Source organism: Eulemur rufifrons, chromosome 17 (assembly GCF_041146395.1).
Source record: "Eulemur rufifrons isolate Redbay chromosome 17, OSU_ERuf_1, whole genome shotgun sequence".
NCBI classification, from domain to species: Eukaryota; Metazoa; Chordata; class Mammalia; order Primates; family Lemuridae; genus Eulemur; species Eulemur rufifrons.
In genome coordinates, this window is record NC_090999.1 from 88,615,897 (window position 1) to 88,639,519 (window position 23,623).

At 33.4% G+C, this 23,623-nt stretch overlaps 1 protein-coding gene across 16 annotated transcripts in view; it reads left to right on the top strand.

Annotated features, from left to right (window-relative positions):
- Nucleotides 1–23,623, top strand: part of CSNK1G3 (casein kinase 1 gamma 3) — a 100,913-nt gene that overhangs the window by 37,516 nt on the left and 39,774 nt on the right. For 7 of the 16 annotated variants that reach the window (XM_069492598.1, XM_069492603.1, XM_069492602.1 and 4 more), the window contains 4 exons: nt 4,351–4,391; nt 8,922–8,991; nt 19,255–19,403; nt 20,931–21,165. In XM_069492598.1, the coding sequence (XP_069348699.1) occupies nt 4,351–4,391; nt 8,922–8,991; nt 19,255–19,403; nt 20,931–21,165 (495 nt within the window). Of the gene's footprint in view, nt 1–1,668; nt 1,744–4,350; nt 4,392–8,921; nt 8,992–19,254; nt 19,404–20,930; nt 21,166–23,623 lie in introns of all 16 variants that reach the window. The other 9 variants (XM_069492609.1, XM_069492608.1, XM_069492607.1 and 6 more) reach the window with 3 other exon arrangements.

Genomic DNA, 23,623 nt, shown 5'->3' on the forward strand with positions numbered 1-23,623 from the left:
GCATTTAAAACTTCAGACCTCTTAGGTATTAAATATGAGCTGCAACCTTACACACAACTCAAAATAGCCCCCGATGTTCACATGCCCCAAGGAGAAACAGTCCTACACAACTCTCTCAGGTAATTTGTTAAAAAAAACATTGGCCATGAGATATTAAAAAAATTGGTAAACATTTAAAATAATAATTTTAAATTTAATTTAAATAAATGGGTTTATCATTTTTGTTTGGATTCTTTTTTTTATTTTAAAATGATGAATTGATGTGCAGATGCTCCTCAATTTACAATGGGGTCACATTATTGTATAAACCCATTGTAAGTTGAAAATATTTTTACGTTGAAAATGAGCATTTTGTAGACATGATGGGATGTCAAGACACAAAACGCAATATCCAAAAAACACGGGCAATGCAGGACACTGTAGAGTATTGGTAATTTACCCTCAGGATTGCATGGCTGACTGGGAGCTATGGCTAGTCCAGGAAAAGACTGAAATTCAAACTATGGTTTCTATTGAATGCATATTGCTTTTGCATCCTCATAAAGTCAAAAAATCTTAAGTCAAACTGTTGTAAGTTGGGGACCATCTGTATTTGTGGTTTTATTTTATGTATTGGTAGTAAGGTTTGCATTTTGCATTAGTATATGTGTTATATTTCTAGTTTAGACAAATTCCTAGGAATGTTTTTGACATGCACTGAATGAGACCAAACATAGCTAAAATATAAGATTGTATTGTATATATTTTTCAGTTTTTCTGTGTATTATGATATTTGGAGCTCTTAAAAAACCTTTCTTGCTGGGGAGAGATTGCCCCTCCTGCCATTAGCCAATTCTGAGTTAGCAAAAGACGCAGCATGTCTTTGATATGCAGACTAACCAATCCATAGCCATACCTTTTCTGTCTGGCCAATCACTCAGGAGGCTATATTCACTCTGCCTTAATCATCCCAGAGCCAAATACAAGGCAACTATTATAGAAACCACCCCTTATAGCCCAGGGGTCACTGGAATGATTCAAATTAGGAATCCTAAACTGTTTACGCTGCATTCTTTAGCCTGGAAACGCCAATAAAAGCTTTGTTTAAGTTCTCCCCTTGCTCCTGTCTTCTGCAACCTAATCAAAACTTGGTGCTTCCCCTGTGGCCCTGTGCGGCATTCAGTGTGACCCTTTCTCTAGGACTTGTGAGTATCATAAACTTCGTTTTCTTGAGCCTTTCCTGTGTACTCTTGTGGCCACACCTGACTGACCATCACATTAAAGAACATAGTGCAAGGATATTTTATATTGCTTTATGAATAACTATCTAAAATAAGATATTATAACTTTTGACATAATTAGGTATACTACAGGAGCTTCCATGACATTGCTTATTTTTGTTTCTTCTCTTCCTATTCCCTCATTACTCCCCTTATTTTATGTTTATGTTTGAGAATTATTTTGTTAAAAATTCTGCAGGCCTTATGATACATATCAAATAAATATGTAGATTTGGATGGGTTCATCATTTTATGTTTGTTTATTTTCTGTTTCTAACAGAAGCATATTATAATATAAAACTTACCTGCAAAATGTAATAACTAAGGAGTAGACTATAATTGCTATAACAAAAAAATCCCCAAATATAGTGGTTTTAAGAAAATAGATTATTTTTACTTCACATAACAGACCAGAGGGAGAGCATCCAAAGCTATCAGAGTACCTCGGCATCCTTAATATGTGACTTCAGTTTCTGTGTACAAGGTGATAGGTCTCATTTTTTTCACCTAGCCAGCCAACAAGAAGAAGAAAAAGAGCAAGGAGGGCACACATTTGTTCCTGGAAGTGGGAGTAACATATTTCATGTCTTTTTATATCCAGAACTTCGTCATAGGGTCTCACGAAGTTAAAATAGAGGCTGGGAGATGTAGTCTTAGCTGGGCAGCTGTTTTTGAACTTGGGCATTCTGTTGTTATCATGGGGAGAATGGATGTTGGTACTAGTTGGTTCCTGCTGTAAACATAAAAATAGTTTCTGAAGAACATAGTTTTCTGTAATAAATTACCACCCCAATACTACAAAATTGGTAAAACTATCTTTCCCATTTTAATATGGCACAGAGCTTTATTGGAAATGTCTTTTGAAATTGGATTAAAACATCACTTAACTGGCACCAGTCTGCTTGGAGCCTTCTTTTAGTGGGGTTCTGCTAAGTGCACATTTCTTCCTTTTCACTCATACCATATACACAGACATATTACTTTTGCATAATTTATTTGTTTATGTGTGTACAAATATTGATTAAAAATCAACTGTGTGAGACTATGGCCATGCTAGGTGACAAAAATGCATTTATATTATTGCTTAATCTTTGTTCATGTTTATAACTGTGACCACAAATTTTAGCAAAATCTCTAAGGTTCAAATAAAGATGATGCTTTAATGTTTTTTGCTCTGACCTAAAAGGTAGACATTGACCATATAAAAGCCAACAAAAACAGTACTTTTAGAAGGATTGGTACATTTTGGTTCTATGGGATCTATACTTAAGTTGTCCTGTGAATTTTTTTCCTGTATAGTTATTAATAAACATCATATATAATATAGTTACGGAAAGGTGATTATGTCTTAAGGAAATACAAATTTAATCTTTGAACTCAAAACCTGTCTTGTTTCTTTGTTAATTTAGACAACAGTTCTTCAAGATTAAGTTCTTCATTGTATTGTTAAATTATTCACTGTAAGCTTACTAGAGGAAACCTAAATTTTCATACATAATGCATTCTTGAAAATGTATATGAAGGCACAACTAAATGGTGAACTAGTTGACTAAAAATATGAAATATTCTCTTTTTTATATTTACTTAGGTTCAGTAACTATCTGAATAGAGCTTAGTGTTCACCACTTTTGGTACTTCTATTGAAGTTCTATCCTTGTTCCAACTATATTGAGTTTATGAGACCTATGCTACTTAGCATTATTGTGAATTTTTTTCTTTTTGTTTTCACTCATTTTTATACAATAAGGACAAAATTAGAATTAGAAGAGAATTACAATATGTATACAAATAAACTACTGTACAAAGGTGGCAACACATTTGAGGCTGAAATTTTGCCTGGAAGTTTTATTGCCATTCATTCATTAGCTGCTGTGTGGAAGGAGGTTAGGGGTGCTATGTTGGAAAATCACATGGATCAAAGTTGACGATTGCTTCCTTTGTGTTCAGTAGCCAGTGTAACCAGGGCCAGTTATTCTCACAGTTGGAAAAAAAATCTGCCATTGTTCTATTTCCCTCATTACAAAAGTAATACATGCTAATTGAAAAAATACTAGAAATTTAAAAATCACATGTACTATTTTTTCATTTTTTAAAATATACTTATCAATATATACATTAATTTATATATCGAATTATCTTCATATAGTCATTGCTACCAAAATTCTCTTTAGTGTTCTACTTGGGCTATAGATACTGGCCTATTGGAATTTTCTAGATTATTTTTAATTTTGCCAATGCCAAAGATTACTGTAATTCATTTGAATTTTTTACATGTCGGTGATATTAAATCTATATTCTGGTTTGTCTTATACTTACACTTCGTATGTGGTAGGTTTTTTCCAGCATGCAGTTTAAAATATTTTATGTAATCAAATATATATGAAACCTTCTGATTGTCTTCTTTATGTCTTCTTACACTCAGAAAGGCCTTCATATATGGGGATATGGGGATGATATTTTTTTTCTTTATTTTATATCTTATATTTAACTCTTAAAATATTTGGAATTAATTTAGTCATAAGGTGAGGCGCTATTAACCATTTTTCCCCTCAAAGTAGTTAACTAGCTTTTCTGAGCCAATTGATGAATAATAATTTTTTAATTTCATTTTTAATATATTTCAGATTTAAAAAATGTTCTTGATATATCTACTGAATTAAATATGAGCCTTAATAAGATTATATCCTCTAATAAAGAAGGACTTAAGATGGTCATTGGGAGAGGAATTTTGTATTCCGGTTATTATATAGGAGTTCTGGTTTTGAAATTTTTTTAGCATACATTTGACTGTTAATTACTTTTTAAATTATATACAATATTCTACCAAACTCAGAATCTTCCCATTTTTGTAAGTGGGTTAAAGTATTTGTTAGTTTGACTTTCTACTCTGAATCCAGGTGAAATACTAAATACAAAATTGAATTGATCATAAATATTTCTTTGTTATTAAATTTTTTACTAAATAGTCAGAAGCACAAAACTATGCTTTATTTAAATGTATTATGTGCTTTCTTGTCCAGAGTACAGTTTTATATAATATATCTTTAAAAATTAATTACTGGCAGAATCTGACTTTTTTTTCTTTTTCAAGGGAAAAATTTATACACAAATGAATATGTGGCAATTAAACTGGTAAGTTCATGTTTCTTAATTTTCCTTAATTACTTCCTTGTTACTTCCTTAATTATTATCTTATATTTTAATTATATTTTGTTTTCATATCATTTATAACTTGAGTGTTTATTTGAAAAGTTATACGCATAACTGATCTTTTGTTATTATGCTCCTAACATCATTACGCCCTTCAAGTATATGGTAATGTGTAGGACATTTATGATTTTCTGTGCCACAAAAACTCAATCCCTTTTCTTTAACAGCATTGTAGAATTGAGTTTTTGAATTTTGGCACTATTTTTAATTTAGGGAAGGAGTTTTAATTAGATAAAAATTAGAAAGCAAGGTTTATCCTTCTGATTCAAACATTTTGACAAAAGTATTTTAGCATTCAGGATTACATTCTTTGAAAACATACTTCCAGGTAGCTTCTGAAATTTCTCTTTTTATTGGTATATGTGGTAAGCTGGCCTATTGCTTGACTTTCAGGGTTTCAGAAATGTTTGATGTGGTAGGGGATAGAGGGAAAGCAAACTCCTGTGAGATTTTTCTGAAGTCTTAAATGTGCCTAGTATGACGGCCATAAGGCAGAACTGGGATCTAGGAATTAGTTTTAAAAGACATACTTTCATCTGGCACCAATTTTCTGTTTGGTTTGCCAGCTAGGTTTTCCTGAGGCTTAGCATGATTTGGTTTTCCCTGTTTGCCTGCCTTTTTCAAGCTTTTCTCTGCCAATATAACCTCTGTTGTTAGGGTAATGTGAAATAGATATAGAAAAGAGAGAGTATTAGGGGAAAAGATAAGTGGAAGGCAATAGAAAAACTTTTGACATGAAATAGAAAGCCTCTACTACTTCATTTTAAGTATCTTTGTGAGCATAGACTAAAGTTTCACTGCAGTGAGTGCTGTTTATTTTCACTGGGAAATAAAGGTGCACAGTAGGGCTGTGGTGCCCTCAGGAGAGACTAGGCTGGGTCCCATGTGGCTTTGGACTGGCATTTACCTAGATGAGTTCATCTTGGTATTAAAGGCTGGTGTTTGGCTTTATGACACAAAATTTGGTTAGGTCATCTCACAAAGATTGTCGTTGTTTCTTCGAGGTGGATTCACAGCAATCAGTTCACACAGTTAAGCTCTGAGAAATGTAAATATTCAGCAAAGAGTTAATTTCTAATTTATAGTGAGATGTTTAACTATTATAGATCCAGAATGCCCAAGTTTCTTCCTATAGGCTGATCTACATAGAAAGCCAAGTTAAAATTACAAGGGTCCCTGATGAGCATGAAATCGGGACAAGGGGAGTTAGTGAATATGAATCTTAAAAGCGAGGCCCAAAATGCAGGAATTGGACAGTGTTTGGGCATTGCTGACTTTCATTTCTTTGAAATTCTCCCTTTTCCCATGCACTAGGCCAGTGGTGTTGAACCTAGACATTGTATTGCATTGTGGGTGGGAGTGGCATGCAAGGATAGAAGTATGGCAATGCCTGTTTTCTGTGGTATTGATGCAGCAGCTTGTAGTGAGTAGCTCTAGTCATGGGGAGCATGTTCTGCATGTGAGTGATATTTATCTTATATGTAAAGGCAGATAAACCATTATGTGAAAGTAGGAGCCACTACTCTAGGCTCACCTTTCCTTGTCTGTTTTCAGTCATTAAAGTAGTGACTCTTAGGTCCTCTTATTTTCAAATTTGGAACTTGTTTACGTTGTCCGTACCATTGATACCTTAGTAAACATTTATTATGTCATCTTTCAGCCTTCTTATGTAAACACATTATCACTTTTTAAAGTTTATTTTTATGCTATATCACCATCCCCTTACTTATTTTTTCTCCTTTTTTGGACGTTCTTCCTTTACTCTTACCCTTTTTTAAAGCACAATGATTGGCACTGCATATAATAATAATGGTTATTCAGTGTTCTTTGGGAGAACTGGGAAAATTTTTGGATCTATATTTCTAGTATTTTGATATTGGAGTGTGGTATATAGTCATGTTTTCATCAAATTCATCCAAAAATGTATTGGAAGGACAAAAATTTTCACAGATTATTGAACCATACATAGTTTGTTACTTAGTTTGCTATTTCCTTATATTTTTGTTTGTTTGTTTGTATCTATTGTATCTATTTGCAACAGATAACATGATTTTGTTCAAAACCTGGCATGAAAGTAATCACTTGAAAATGTTATGTCTGTGTACTTTCAGTGCTATCTGGTTTTTATACTTTGGTACAAATAAAGGTGTTATTTGATAGCATAGTGTTCAGAGATGCAGATTTCAGTGACTACTTTCAGGTTTGTTATCCCTTATGAAGATTTTTACATTTTTCTCATATTATCCTAGTTCAGATTGATAGTTTGTTTCAGGATAATTTGGTAATTTGACCTCTACCACAACCCTCATATCTTGTTGTTTGCACTTACATAATAACCAGTTGTACATAAATAATGAAAATATCATCCTGTTGTAAGGCAACTTTTGTCATATGGTGTTATAATAAAATTTTACTTCTAGTAAAGTACTGGAATCAAGTTGAAACAACTCAACTAAGTCAGATCTGAGTCTCTGTTTTTACCTACAGGGTATTAGTGATTAAACAAGGTATGTGTTTAATTTTACTTGTGATTACTTAAGTGGACATCTTTTTGTTATATCTTAAGGCTATGCACTTTTAGATAGTTAATTGCAGAATTATAGGTTATATAGCACTGTGTTGTGGAAGTCATTGTTATAAGTACTTTGTATATATTATGAGAAAGGTAAAATTTTAACCTTATTTTACAGATAAGGGTACTGAAAAGTACAGAAAGGTTAAATAACTTGCTCAAATTCACAAAGCTAGTAAGTAGTATATTCAAGATTCAAACCCTGTACAATTCAGTTTCAGTATTTGTGCTCTTAAGTACAGTACAGTATCTGTACTACCCTGTTTCTCATGAATTAATCTCATTGTTTTCTCTTATAATAATCTTAATGGCTATTAGTTTTCCAGTGAGATTTTAATAGTTGGTTATCTGAAGTCTTTGTTGTTGGTCATAGATTCATTATGATGTATCTTGATATAAATTTCTTTTTAGTTATCCTGTTTGGGATTCACATTCCTCTTGAATTGGTAGTTTGTTACCCTCATCAGTTCTTGAGTATTTGTAGCAATTATTTCTTCAGTTATTGCCTCTGCTCACTTTTCTCTTTACTTTCCTCCCAAGACTATTATTAGTACATATTAAATCTTCTTACAGTATCGTCCAGGTCTCCAATCTTTTCTTCTGTGTTTTCTATTTTTTCTTCCTTCATAATGCATTCTATGTAGTTTTTCTTTTTTAAAATTTAATTAATTAATTCATTTATTTTTTAAGAGATGGGGTCTCTCAATGTCACCCAGGCTGGAGTTGAGTGGCATGATCATAGCTCACTGCAGCCTCCAACTCCTGAGGGTCAAGCAATCCTTGCACCTCAGCTACCTAAGTAGCTGGGATTGTAGGTGTGAGCCACTGCATCCGGCTCTCCATATGGTTTTTCTGTCTGCCTTCCAGTTCCGAAATTCTTTCTTCTGTTGTGTTTCTGCTGGCAAACTGAGTTTTTAATTTAGTTATTATATTTTTATTTTTCAAGTCTGTTGGTTCCTTATGAAATTTTCTGTTACCTTGTGTTTCTGGTTTAAATTTCCTATGTTACCCCATTATAGTTTTCCTGTTTCCTGAAGATATTTTCACATTTAATATTATTTCTAATATCTCAAGTCTGTGTTGCTTCTGTGCATGTTGTCTTTGTGTATGTATGTATATGTGTGCATATGTGTGAATCTCAAAAACATTTATGTTGACTGATAAAAGCCATACACATGAATAAAGCATATACTGTATATAAATGAACTACAACAGACAAAAGTAATCTAAAGGCAATAAAAGTCAAAAAGGGATTACCTCTGAAGGAGGGATAATGGAAATGAAATAATCAATAGATTGTTTGGTGTAGTGGTTGTAGGGGTCCTGGAGTTAACAAAGCTCATGGATCTAATTAACATTTAAGAACTGTGTGCTTTATTGTGTGTAAGTTTTACCTCAGTTGAAAATATTTAGAAGGACATTGTTGCTATTATCAAAATTTTCTTATCACCATCTTTGTTCTTTCTTTTCTATGATTTCAATTTCACTTACAACCTTTACATGAGAAATGTACAGTTCAGAGGTGAATTCTGAGAACAAGGGAAAGAGTATAAGGGCCCCCGTTTCCGTAGTCATGAATGTTCAGAGCATAGTTTTCTTCAGGGTTAAAGAGTAAAATATCAGAGATTTTCCTGTCACTTGATCTAATAGCTATTTAACCTTATGTACATTTATGGTTTCCATTTATTTTACATTGAACAAGAAGTTGATTTTTATGTGGATCTAATCTTACAAAAAGATGACTAGTAGACTATTATATAATATAAGCGTTGACACCAAAATTTATAACATTTGCAGTTGGGGCCTAGTGATCTTTTTTTTTCCCTAGTGACCTTTTAATACTTAAATGTTGTCTTTGTTTTTTTTTTTTTTTAAATTAGGAGCCCATGAAATCCAGAGCACCACAGCTACATTTGGAATACAGATTCTACAAGCAGTTAGGATCTGGAGGTAAAGTTTTATATATAATTTTTAAATTTGGAATAAAATGGATTATAATGAAAATAACTCTTTAGTTTCAAGGAATGGTATTTTAAATTTGGTTAAGAAAAGTCACTTCATAAGGCTGTGTTTACTAGACACTTTCTTACCATAGTCTTAGTGATCCCTTTTTATTTTAAATATGACAGATTTGGAGCTTTTTGTGTTGGTATAAATATGAGTAGAGAACATTGTGAAAAAAATTTAAGAATATAAAATGCACATAGGTTCCATCTTCTTAGCCTTTTTGACAATATTATAGCTGTTGAAGGGAATTATGCTATTATGATAGGCTGAAAAATAGCCCCCAAAAGATATCTGCATCATACTCCCTAGAATCTGTAAATGTTACCGTATGGCAAAGACTTAGCAGGTATGATTAAGTTAAGGATTTTGAGATGGAGAGATTATTCTGGATTATCTGGGTGGGCCCCAAATGCAATCGCAGTATCTTTGTAAGAGAGAGGCAGAGGGACATTTTACAGACACAGAAAAGGAATGGGTAGTATGACCACGGAGCAGAGATTGGAGTGATACAGCCATAAGCCAAGGAATTCTTGCAGCTATAAGAACCTAGAAGAGGTTCTCTATAGCCTCTAACGGGAGAGTGGTGCTGCCAATACCTTGATTTGGCTTAGTGGAACTGATTTTAGATACCCTAGGCTCCAGAACTGTGAATAAATAAATTTGTGTTGTTTTAAGCCACCAAATTGGTAGTAATTTGTTACAGTAGCCCTGGGAAGCTAAAATAGGTATATTTTTATATAAACCCTAAGTCTAAGTGAGAATAGATATTTTGTGCCATTGGAGAAAATTCATGGAAAAATTTTCTGTTGTATGTTGCATTTCCTTTATGTTAAAACTTCTCACAGCTCTACTTTTCTGTATACTCCTATTCTACTAATTGTAATGATTTTACTTGTACAGTTTCTTATATAATACAGGTAAGGGGATTTTGTTTCTCCAGATTTAGTAAAATGGAATAGCTTCATGCATCTTTCTGTAAACATGTTTACATTCTAATTTGTAGAGCTGTCTATTTCTTAATACTGATACTGATTTTGCATTCTCTTTTTAAAGATCATACTTTGCAAACGAGTAATCACTGCAGGGACAGTAAGTTTGAAATTTTGTATTAATGTGCTTATCATTATAGACTTTTTATAATGCATATTTATGTCTGATATGGACACGCCTCAGGGAATTATCACTGGCAACTGAGATTTAAAGGCTATGGGAATAAAGCAAATTGTATGTGAAACCACATATACTAATTAGCACTAGCAGGTAAGAAGTTAAGTGGGAAAAAAAGGAATTTACTGACTCACATACTGGGGAAATACCCTGATGTAAAAAACATTGCTGTATCCAGGGCTTCAAATACTATCATCAACATCTTGAGTCTCTATGATCTACCTTTTTTGTACACCTAAGCTTCACTTTCTGGTTGGCCATTCTTAAGAGATGGTGGAGGTGGCCACCAATAATGTAGGCTTAGCAATTACGAAAATATCTCTTTCTTAAAAATTCCAGCAAATGTTCTAGGACTGAATATTACTGTCTTATGTTGGGTCCCATGCTCTTTCTTGATTTAATCACTATGAATTTGATTGCCCAGAGTTAGATCATGTGGTCATCTCAGGAGCTACCTGAACTTCTGAGACTGAGAATAGGGAGCAGTATTTGCCTATTCAGGAATTTAGGTATTATGTAAGGGGGATTGGATGCTGGAGAGATTAAAAACAGCAGATCTATCTCTACTACAGTAGTAAAATTGTCATTTAGAAAAATAGGATTGAATAGTTTATTGGATTGGAATGAATAAGTAAATTTGGAGTTTAGCAGGTCATTGAGTTGAATAACAAAAGTGTGCTTTTATTATTTTAACCTTTGCCTGTTTTAACTTTTAAAAATTATGTCAAATATAGTAAGAATAAAAATGAAATGTACATCTTTTAGCACTTGATTGTCCTAGGACTGCAGTATTACATAACTGTAGGTACCACCGTTTACAGGGTAGTCTGTGTATTTAAGGGTGCTCCCCTGTACTGCATGGGCATCACTAACATAGATTGAAATATGAATGGTTTGCATATGTTTGTTTGCGTATGAATAGGTGTGCATCATGGTGGCTCTGAAACTCTGACAGGTGTGGATATTTTTGAGTATTTCGTATGAATCATGAATTTGGGGTACTTTGTGTATGTGTGTGTGTGTGTGTGTGTGTGTGTGTGTGTATATATATATATATATATATGTGTTTTTAAATCAATCATGAATTTACAAAATATGTTTTGACTACCGAAGTGAGCTTTGTAGAAAAACAAGAGTTCTTAATTGTTTTGGGAAGATTTATGACTTTAAAACAATTTGATTTTGGAATTCATACCTGAAAAGATTATATTTTCAGGCTGCTCTTAATAATAAATGGGCCATTGGAAGTAATTTCAACTATAACTTTCCTATGGTATGTTAAATTTCATTTAGACAGCAATTTGTTTATTAGTATTCTTATAAAAAATAAGATATATTTAAATAATATCCAGAATATGTAAAAAACTCCTAAAACTCAACAGCAAAAATAGAAACAATCCAATTCAAAAATGGGCAAAAGACTTGAATAGACATTTCCCCAGGGATATGCAAATGGCCAATAAAAACATGAAAAGATGCTCAACATGACTTGTTATTAGGGAATTGGAACTCAAAACCACAATGACATACTTCACACCCATCATATGGCTATGAACAAAACAAAACAAAACACAACAAAAAACAACAAGTGTTAGTGTGGATGTGGAGAAATTGGAACCCTTGTACGTTGCTGGGGGGAATGTAAAATGAGTGGTATAGTCACTGTGGAAAATTGCATGTTGGTTCCTCCAAAAATTAAACATAGAACTACCATTTGATTTAGCAGTTCTACTTCTAGATACACATAAAAGAATTAAAAGCAGGAACTTGAACAGATAATTGCGCACCATGTTTATAGCAGTATTATTCACAATAGCCAAAAGGTAGGTGTCCTTTGACAGAAAAATGGATAAACAAAATGTGGTATATACCTACAATGGAATGTTACTCAGCTTTAGAAAGGAAGGGAATTTTGACATATGATATAATATGGATGTGCCTTGATGACATTATGCTAAGTAAAATGAGGCAGTCACAAAAGGACAAGTACTGTATGATTCCACTTATATGAGGTACCTAGAGTAATCAAATACATAGAGGCAGAAAATAAAGTGGTGTTTTCCAGGGGCTTGAGGGAAGGGGAGAGATGGGGAATTATTGTTCAATGAGTAAGATTTCAGTATAAGGTGATGAAAAAGTTCTGGAGATGGATGATGGTGATGGTTGTACAACAGTGTGAATATACTTAATGCTTAAGTTATGGAGAATGTGTACATTTAAGGAATGCTATGCATCATCAGTAAGAGAGAAGGCTTAATTGATAGTGTTTTCAGTTTGGTTTATATGGTGCAGGTGTTAGGACAGTTATGTGTTATGTGGTAATTGTAGTATTTTCAGTGATTAATTAATCAAATAAGAATCTTAAACAAAAACCAAACCATACTTTTGATTAGAGTATTACTAAATGGTGCTAAGGGATTTAATTTTCTTAAATACTGTGTCATTTTTGTAATTGCCCATATAATAGTAAAACACATGAAAAATGAAATGATAATTTCATATTCATTTTGTGTAATGTAGCACATTGTAAGAAGAAAACGTTTGTAAGCTTGAACTTTGGGGGATTGGGGTAAGAATGATATAGTCCTTTTTTCCTTAATTATTTATGCTCAAAGAGGATAATAAATTCTTTCTGTTTTTGTAACATTTAAACTTTTACTTGTTTGTAGGTGATGTTATTTTTTAATGTTCTTTGTACTTTAATGTCCTTTGTACTTCTGCTTCTTTCTTTAGTAGGGTGACTTGATTCCTTTCATTTGAGACTAATTAGTAGAATTTTACTACTAAATGGCAAATATTATGGTCTTTTAATGGAAGGACTGTTACCAAATCCATAATTCACTGTACCTGTTTTGTTCATGTCAGAGCTTACTATTCAGCTAGGACAGAATTTTCAAACTTTTGGGTCTTAGGATGATTTTATATTCTTAAACTTTTTGAGGATCTCAGCTTTTGTTGTTATGGGTTATAGCTATTAATATTTGCTATATTAGAAATTAAAAGAGAAATATGAAAATGTTGCTATATTAATTCATTTAAAAATAATAATATAATTCAAACATTTTAATATCAAAACATTTTTGTTGATGTACTTTTCAAAATAAAAATAGTGAGAAAAGTAGCATTGTTTTACATATTTTGTAACTCTCTTTAATGTCTGACTTAATAGAAAACAGCTAGATTCTCATATCTTCTTCTGATTCAATCTATTGTGATATCACACGTCCTATATACTGTTCATTTGTTAGAGATTGAGAGTTAAAAAGGATAAATAATGTATTCATGTTACTCTAAAAGAATTTTAATATCACTGACCCCTTGAAAGGGTCTCATGGACCACCTCTGTCCCCAAGTGTCTTCACACTGCATATTGAGAGCTGTTGGCCTAGGAGTATAAACATTTGTGCTAAAGTTAAGAATGCCTTAATGCAAAACTTCCCTAAAAATGAATATAGCCTGTATCATAATTCTGTACTTAGTATTTCTAATCACACTTTAGGTTTTCTTAACCAGAGGTGTGGGGTTTAAATTTCCTAATAAGTATGTTGATACTTTGGTTCTAATTCTTCCTATTTAACATTTTACATGAACAATTCTGGACCTGAAAATGGATTGTGATATTATTACTATGAAATGGATCATGATATTTCTTTTAATGATCTGCTTATCTAATGCCCACCTATAAGGAACTGAAGTATTTGAATACCTGGCAGGAAGTACCAAGCCGGCTTTGATAGTGTTAAACCTCCTATGTGTTATTGTTTTGTGACTTTAATTAATTAATGTTGTTTTGTTACTTAAATGGAATACTGAAATATAAAATGAAGTATTTAGTAAAGTGAATTTCGGGGAAGTAAGGGTAAGACTGTGTTTTCAAATATGTGAATTTTGTATTCTTACTCATTCTTGAGCTTTTCTTGGAAGAAAATAGAGTTCTTGAAAATGAGCGATGCTAATGAGCATCCTTGAAAATTAGGGATATTGGACATTATCAGAACTAACACTCCTGAATTCACGATGAAGGGCTTTATATAGTAGTCTCAAATAAAAATAATTTTAGACACATTGGAAATGGGTGCAATATGAATTTATAGCTGAAAATTCACCAAGTGTAAGAACAAATATATGCAAAAGTTTTCTGTTTGCCCATGAGTTCAGTTGTACTTATGCATTTCAGTAGCCAAATATTTTGATCAATAGACATAGCTAGTATCTTAACTCCTCCATTATTCTTCCTTCTAAGCCTTCTTTCTGAGCTTCTTTTTTCTTGCCTGTTTTTCCCTTACCTCTCTCACTTCCAAAAAATCTCTACCTGGTGGTCTTGTCTGCCATATTTATGTTGGTGTGGTGTTTGTTTTGTTTGTTCTTTGCTTAGGGTACACCCTGTCCCCTCCTCTGTTTGTTAGTTGCAACTTTTCCCAACTCTTAACAATTTAATTTGTTTGCTCAGTGATAAAAAACTCTCCAGACTTTTCCTGGGAAGTAAAATTATAGTTTGGTCTAAATACTTTTTCAACTCGAGTTTTTCTTTGTGATCTCAGAAGAATTTTTAAAATGTGCATTTTTCTCCTGATTGCAAAAATAGGAATATATTCTTCATAAAAATTGGGAAAAGTCCAAAAACTACAAAAGTGAAAGTAGAAATCACCTGTGCTTCCAGGAGTCTCTGGTAGCTTTCTTCTCTGGCTTTTTCTTCTAGTATCTTTTCTAGTCACATGTATGTTTAATGACTCATTAAAAGTATTTTTATTTTAAAGGTATGCCAGGCTCTGTGACTCATGCCTATTAATCCTAACACTTTGGGAGGCTGAAACTAGAGGAGCATCTGAAGCTAGGAGTTTGAGACCAGCGTGAGCAACATAGCGAGACTCCTTCTCTACAAAAAATAAGATAGTTAGCCAGACGTGGTAGCACACATGCAGTCCCAGTTACTTGGGAGGCTGAGCCAGGATGATCAGTTGAGCCCAAGAGTTTGAGGTTGCAGAGAGTTGTGATGATGCCATATACTCTAGCCTGGACAACAGAGCAAGACCCTGGTTCAAAAAAAAAAAAAAAAAACAAAACAGGTAATGCATGGCTGTAAACAATAAAAAATTTAATCAGCAGTATTACAAGAAGTAAATAGAAAAGGTTTGTTCTTCACAGTTACCTCCAAAAGTAAAGGCTGTACCTGTATTCCACAGAATGGGTATGACATAATTTGTTTTATTAGTTCAGGTTTGATGATATTTAGGCACTTGTCAGTTCTTTTTTTTTTTTTTTTTTTTTTTGAGACAGAGTCTCACTCTGTTGCCCAGGCTAGAGTGAGTGCCGTGGCGTCAGCCTAGCTCACAGCAACCTCAAACTCCTGAGCTCAAGCGATCCTCCTGTCTCAGCCTCCCGAGTAGCTGGGACTACAGGCATGAGCCACCATGCCCGGCTAATTTTTTCTATATATATTTTTAGCTGTCCATATAATTTCTTTCTATTTTTAGTAGAGATGGGGTCTCGCTCTTGCTCAGGCTGGTCTCTAACTCCTGAGCTCAAACGATCCGCCCACCTCGGCCTCCCAGAGTGCTAGGATTACAGGCGTGAGCCACCACGCCCGGCCGTCAGTTCTTTTTTTACTGAAACAACCAGTGGAGCTTAAACATCATTGTATGCATACTTTTGCTTACTTTAAAAAGGATAGGGTTATTTTCCTTTAAAAAGGTACCACTTTATAATCTCATCAGTGTTTTAATCCGTAACTTTGTCAATCTTGACTAATTAATTAACTTGTAAATTATGAATATCTTTTTGATACTACACCAGAACTTGGTAAGTGGTAGTTTCTTAATTGTCAGTGGCAATGTAGAGTTAGAAGTCATATCAAAAAACTTTTCCTACTTGCTTACATTAAAATCCATTGTAATTTGAATGGATCATTTACCCATGTGTGATTTTTTAACTATCAGCATTGGTCTTTTGAAACATACTGTTTCACTGAGTTATGCATATATTTCAAATATTGATACATCTCATTATCCCAAATTAAATCATAATAGTTAATATCACCACAATTTCATCAGAATAAGTTTTTAAGTATTGGGAAGTTAATTAAGGTCATCATGGCAGATACAAATTTTACAAAATTGAAATTATTACTTGAAAGGTTGAATTTTATTATTAGTAAATAATTGGCAGTTTTTCTTCAAGTAATAGGGTCTCTTCATTCATTCTTGAGAATGCTTTTTCTTTCTTTTTCTTGCTTCATTCCTCTGTTGAATAGAAGAGGTAAAAGTAAACATTGTTGTCTTACTCCTAGTCATAAATGGAAATCATTCAGTCTTTTGCCATTAAGTATGATGTTAGCTAGTAGCTTTTCATAGATGTTCTTTGTCAGATTTAGGAACCTCTATTTCAAATTTGTTCGGAGTTATTTTAGATGCTTTCTTTGCGTCTATTAAGATGATCTTGTGGTTTTCCACATTTATTCTGTTATGGTGAGTTACCTTGGTGGATTTTTGCATGTTAACCCAACCTTGCATTCCTGGGTTAAAGCATCCTTAGTCATGGTGTCTTGTTCACTTTTGTATCCATAATGTCCAGCCCAGTCCCATAAGGATGTAGTATATGCTCGATAAGTTATTGTTGATTTGTTGAATTAATTAAGACAGCAGAACTCCTTCAATGTTTTTCTATTTTTAGAAACTTTTGAAAATATTTGAAAAAAACACAGTGATTTAATAAACCAAAACATATTGTTGTCCTGTTTAGAGATCATTTCTCAACAACTTCATTCCCAACTTTAACTGCTGGGAATATAGATGGTGTCTCAGAAGGAAGTAGAGAATTCCTTTGACAGTCCTTTCATTGAGGATCTTCAAAACGTGTTTATTTTTACATTCTGTTTATAGTTCTAATAAGCCTTGATGATCTGGTTTCCTTGTACCCTGCATATCAGAAATAACAAACTAAATAGTGGAAATGAGTTATTGGAGGTTGTTAAATTGAGGACATATAAATTAACAACTTTCAGTGGCTTAGAGGGAAAAAAGCATTGTAGAAAGAATTTTGAAAGCTTAGTAGCTGAGAGCTATTGGTAAGTCTTAATTGCAGCTCCAGGCTCTTAATGTATATAGCATAGTAAAAGCAGGATTTTGAAGTACGAATAAACTTAATAAGCCTCTCGTTCTCTATTTCGGAACCTTTTCTCTGCTTTTACACATATGACACACACATGGTAACAGTGGCTGTGGTAGAAGTGGCTCACACTAAGATAATGATTCCCAGTGGCAAGGAGAAATGGGACAAGCATGTGTGATGAGTGTATGTATGTGTGTGTTTGTGTATTTGCAGAGAGTGTCGAAATATACACATGGGGGTATATCAGAATCTTTGTTTCTAGAGAGGAGACCAAATATGAGGTTTGAACTTGTACTCATTCCCCTGCCTATCCCATGGTTATACTATCTCACCTTCCTGCCCTCAGATGTTCTGCTGCCTCACTTATATTCACAATTGACAAACAGTGGTTTTATCCAAGCTACTAATATAGATACGCAAACTGAGGCCCACTTGAGAGGTTGAATGGCAAACTGGCCACGTAGCGAGTGAATATTAGATAATATTAGAGTAAGAACCCAGTTGTCCTGGTTTCTAGTTCAGTGTTTTCTGTTCTGTTCCTGTACTAATTTATATTTTAAATGATAGGCTAAACAATAAGAATGATATTAGGTTTCTAAAATAATTCTTCATTAAAAAGAATGGGAAAAGTATTATAGTTTAGATTTTTTTCCCTTTTAAAATTATTGAAAAAAAATCATTTGGAAGTAAAACTGAGACATTTGTGGTGGAAGATATTCATTTCTTCATGACCAAGAATAGATAGATGCAGTATTAAGTGTCAAACCCAGATAACAGACAGAGAAGGGGACTCTCTAAAAGAAAACTGTATTTATTTGGGAATGGGCATTACAATGGGAATATGCTTGGGTGTATTCAGAGAGGTAAAGGAAGACAAAGGTTTTTAAAGAAATGATGAGGAGGGTTATTACTTAAGTTGTTTTGAGACAATTATCCTTGGCTACAAGGATCATTAACAAGGGTGGCATAATGAATTATTACTAGCTTTGTGGCTTAAAATGAGAGACTTTGTAATCTAACAATTTCCCAGGTCAGGAGTCGAGGCATGGCTTAACTCTGTTGAAGGTCTCACCATGCTGAAATCAAGGTGTAAGGCTAGACCACAATCTTATATGAGGCTTGAACAAGGGAACACTGATGTCTTTAATAACCTTGTGGTAGGCATACTACTAGATCACCCTTCAAGATTCCCATCCTCTGGTGTATACACCCTGTGTAATCCCCTCCCCTTGAATATGGGCAAGATCTCTAGGATTTCACCCATGCAGCGAGGCTAAGTTTTATAGCAGAGATGATATAATTAAAGCCCCTATCTGTTGATGTAAAGTTAATCACAAAGAAGGGGCTTTAAAGAATGTATAGAAGTCAGAGGTATTGGAAACAGCAGAGCAGCTCTGCAATTGGCCTTAACAGAACAAATCACCATGTTTTGGAAAGAGCCACATGCCAAGTAGAAAGCCTCTAGAAACTGAAGGCCTCAGTCCTATCCCCATGGGGAACTGAATTCTGGCGAGAACCTCTGAACTTGGACGAGGGCTCTGAGCCTCATGTAAGATTGCAGTGCAGCCTTACACCTTGATTTCAGCATGATGTGCTAAGAATTTCTCTAGGACATGGAAATAAAAGGCTAAAAGCCTAGTTCTTGTCCATAGTGAGGTGGTGGAGAGAAACAATAAGGTACTATTTATAATATAGTTTAGTAATGCAGCAGCAGTAGAGATGTAACCAGGCTACAGCGGGAACATCAAGGAGAAGGTATAGGGAGGAAGGAAGTTTGGTCAGGAAAAGTTTATTGTGTGTCTGCAAAAAGTAAAAATACTGCTGCCGTTCTTGAAACTATAAAATTAAAAAAATTGTTGATCGATTTTCTAGGAAGAAAACCTTAGTATTTAAGATGATGAAATTATTAAATGACTGTTTCTTTTCTCCTAGATGGTATACCTCAAGTTTACTATTTTGGCCCTTGTGGTAAATACAACGCTATGGTGCTGGAACTGCTGGGACCTAGTTTGGAAGACTTGTTTGACTTATGTGACAGAACATTTTCTCTTAAAACAGTTCTCATGATAGCTATACAACTGGTAAGTAAAGCAGGGTGGATGAAGTTGTTGGAATGATTGCATGCTTTGTTGGTCACAAATTTATATTAAAAGTTTAAAGTTTTAGGACATTATCTTACAGAACATTTGACCTAATATTAATGTTTCTCCTTTTCATATTGTCTGTCTAGGATGCATATAACTTAAAATAACTGAGTCAGGTGTATTTATTTGTATGAAAATTTGTATCTTAACTACTTTAAGAATGCTTAGTTTGAGAATTAAGTTGTTTCTATTAAATGTTACCTTTTTCACATAGAAGATGAATAATTCAAAAGAAAACTCTCAGAAACATGGATTCTTAGTCTCAGTAATAGACTTTATAACCTAGAAAAAGAAGAAACAATCAAATGAAGGAGTCTTAATAAATTACTTAAACTGTAGGAAACCCATGGAATAATAATGTAGAGGATGATTTAAGGTAGTTTTGAAATAAATGTCAATAGGAGTGTGCTGCAGAAGTGTTAAAATTGTTTTTATCCATTGACTCATTAATCCCACATCTACACATTTATCCTGTGGAAGTATTCAGATTTATTTAATGCTGTATGTGCAAGGACGTTTATGATAAAAAGAAGAACCAACTCAAATGTGCAGAAATAACAGGGTTAGTTGAATAAATTATTTATAGCCATAAAATAATATGTAGCTATTAAAAAGTACATACTAAAAAATATTTCATGACCTGGAAAATGCTTATCATATACCATTAATTAAAAGTATATGTCATAGAATATTATATATTATATGATCTGAAGTTTGTTAAACAAACTAGAATGGCCTGTGTAACTATATATTTACATTGCATTGTTAACCATGATCATCACTAAATGAAGCAATTTTATTTTCTTACTTGTGATGTTCTATTTTGTGACAATTTGTACAATGAACATTATTTGAGAATATGTGAAACAGTAATGTACTATATTATTGGAGTTGGATTCCAAACTTTTCTAATTTTAAGATCTTATTTTTAAGTATTAATACCTAGGAAAAAATAAAGAAAACAAGTTACAAAAGAAAAAAAGAAAGAAATACTGAATGGTGCTATTAATTGTTTTTGTTTAACAGTTTTGACTCAGGTTTCTTTAATATAGTTATAAAAGTTGTTTGATTATTGAACTGATAAGGAAGAATAAATTGCAACTTTTTGCATATGTTTGGTTATACTTTTGAGTTCAAGATCTTTTATCAATAAAGCTTTTGGATTTTATGAGGTAGCACCCTCTGAAAGTGTTGATTGAATCAGGCTTACTGATATGAAAGGAATTCATAAAATTCAAACACTTTCATTTCTCAGTGACTATAATAATAAAGGCAAAATTTTTTAATCATAATTGGATATGTATATATGATATATCATGTTACTTTTAAAGGATTGAAAATAATTTCTGATTTTTTTCTTTTTTATGTTGTTTTTATTGTGAAAGTTCTGTCTTCCTTCTATCATGCTTTCTTGGACTAGTCAAGGCCCAAAATAAAATCTCTTCTTTTTTTTCTTAAACCAAGATTTCTCGCATGGAATATGTTCATTCAAAGAACTTGATATACAGGGATGTAAAACCTGAGAACTTCTTAATAGGACGACCAGGAAACAAAACCCAGCAAGTTATTCATATTATAGATTTTGGTTTGGCAAAGGAATATATTGATCCAGAGACAAAGAAACACATACCATACAGAGAACACAAGAGCCTTACAGGAACAGCTAGATATATGAGCATAAACACGCATTTAGGAAAAGGTATGTGTACCTTTCGTAAGTATGGAAGTTTGAATTCAGCAGCTATGCTAACATTTTGGGTTATTTGTTCTTATGGTTCTGTTGTTGCAGATTACAGTAGATTTCATTGTAATTTTCATTTTTCACATCTACCTAGAGTTTACTTTCATTTATATTTTAAGAAAACTTTTAAAGTAAGTTGCTGTAGAATAAATGAATAACAGCTATTACATTTGCTATATCTTTTTTATTTCTATGATAACTTGAAATACTCAACTTTGATACAGTATTTGATTATTTCTATTAAAAAGTATGACAGAATACCTAATTTTAACTGAATTTAGTACATGTGAAAAATTTTAATTAAAACTATAACTCTTTAATATGGCTAGCCACGGAAATAGCAACCTGCCTAAGAAGTATAATGCTTACAGCATATACTTTAGAGGTAGGCAGAGCTGGCTTCTAATGCTGGCTTACCTATACTAGCTGTATCAGCAGTCCCCAACCTTTTTGGCACCAAGGACTGGTTTCATGGAAGACAGTTTTTCCACGGGGGTTGGGGGGATGGAGGGATGGGGTACAGGAGGGGTGGACTCAGGTAGTGATGTGAGCGATGGAGAGCGGCTGTAAATACAGATAAAAATTGCTGACCCACCCACTGCTCACCTCCTGCTGTGTGGCCCTCTGGTTCCTAAATGTCATGGAAGACAATTTTTCCACGAATGGGAGTGGGTGGGGGGAGAGCATGGTAGAGGCGGAGCTCTGCAGCTTGATCCCTAACAGGCTGCCCGTGGGTTAGGGACCGCAGAGCTGTATGACTTTGGGCAAGTTGTTTAACCTTTTCAAGGGGGTTTCTTATTTGTACAAAGGGTAAAATAATAGCAACCTCACAGCATTTGTTGTAGATTTTTTTTCCACTTGGTCCAGGATCCAATCCAGGATCACACATTAGTTTGTTGTACACCTTTAGTTTTCTTCATTTGGAACAGTTCCTCAACCTTTCTTTATGGCTCTTGACCTTAATATTTTTGAGGAGCACAGCTGTTTTATAGAAAGTCCTCTATTTGGGTCTGTTATTTCTTCATGACTAGATTTGGGTATGCATTTTTAGCACAAATATCACAGCAGTGCTGTGTACTTGGTGCATCATGTCAAGTGACACATGATGTCACTTGGTTCCAAGTAGCCTCGATCACTTGCCTGGGGTAATGTCTTCTAAGTTTCCTCACTGAAGCGTTTCTTTTTTTCCCTTTCTAGTAAAAAAGTAATTCCCTTTTCTATAGTTGTATCTTTTTTTTTTACCAACAGTGAGAAATATATGACTACTTATGCTTATTTGTCTTTAGAAGCCTAGGATACTCAGAAAGTAGTTTCAGAATTGCCAAGTGATACCACTTTGTAAAAAGCAAACCTACTAGAATTATAATACTTGTAATTCTTATTTTATTGAAGAGTTCTTTTTTTATTTGAAGTAAAATTTACATTGAGTAAAGTATACAACATTTGAGTGTATTCCATTTGTAAGTATTGATGAATGGACACACTGTGTAACCCACAGTGCTACCAAGACTTAGAACACTATCATCATCCTGTGAACATCCCTCAGTCAGTCCCCACCTTCTCAGAGGCAACCTCTGATCTGATTTCTATCACCATAGATTAGCTTTTCAGATTCTGTTACTTCATATGCATGGGATCATCCGGCTTCTTTTGCTTAATATAGTATCAGTGAGATTCATCTATGTTGTTGCAAGTGTCAGTAGTTTGTTCCTTTTTAATAGTGAGTAGTATTCCATTGCATAAATGTACCATAAATTGTTTATACATTCTAGCATTGATGGACATTTGGATTAATAATTTTTGTCTTATGAATAAAACTTCCATGGTATTCTTGTAAATCTTTTTGTGGGCTTATGTTTTCAGTTGGGTCGTATGGTAGGTGTTATTTAACTTTATAAGAAATTGGCTATCTGTTCTTCAAAGTGTTTGTATCTTTTTTTATTTCCACCAGAAATGAATGAGAGTTTTATTTGTTTCACATTCTTGACAATATTTGATGTTGTCAGTCTTTTTCATTTTAGCTATTCTAGTGGATATGTGGTAATATTTTATTTCCCTGTGATTAATGTTTTTGAGCTCTGTTTCACATATTTATTGGCTATTTGTATATCTTCTTTTATGAAGTGTGTCATTTTATTGTTAATTTGTTGGAGTTCTTTATATATTCTAGATGTAATTCTTTTGTCATATATATGCATTGTGTATATTTTCTTCCAGGTATCTTTTGATGAGCAAAACTTAAGTATTTATAAAGTCTAGCTTTTGATTCCTAAGAAATATTTACCCCCTTATGGTAAAGACATTTTATGTTTTCTTCTAGGAGCTGTATAGTTTTAGCTTTTACTTTTATATCTGTGATCCATCTAGAATTAATTTTTTATGTGGTGTGAGATAGGGGTTGAAGTTCTTTTTATGG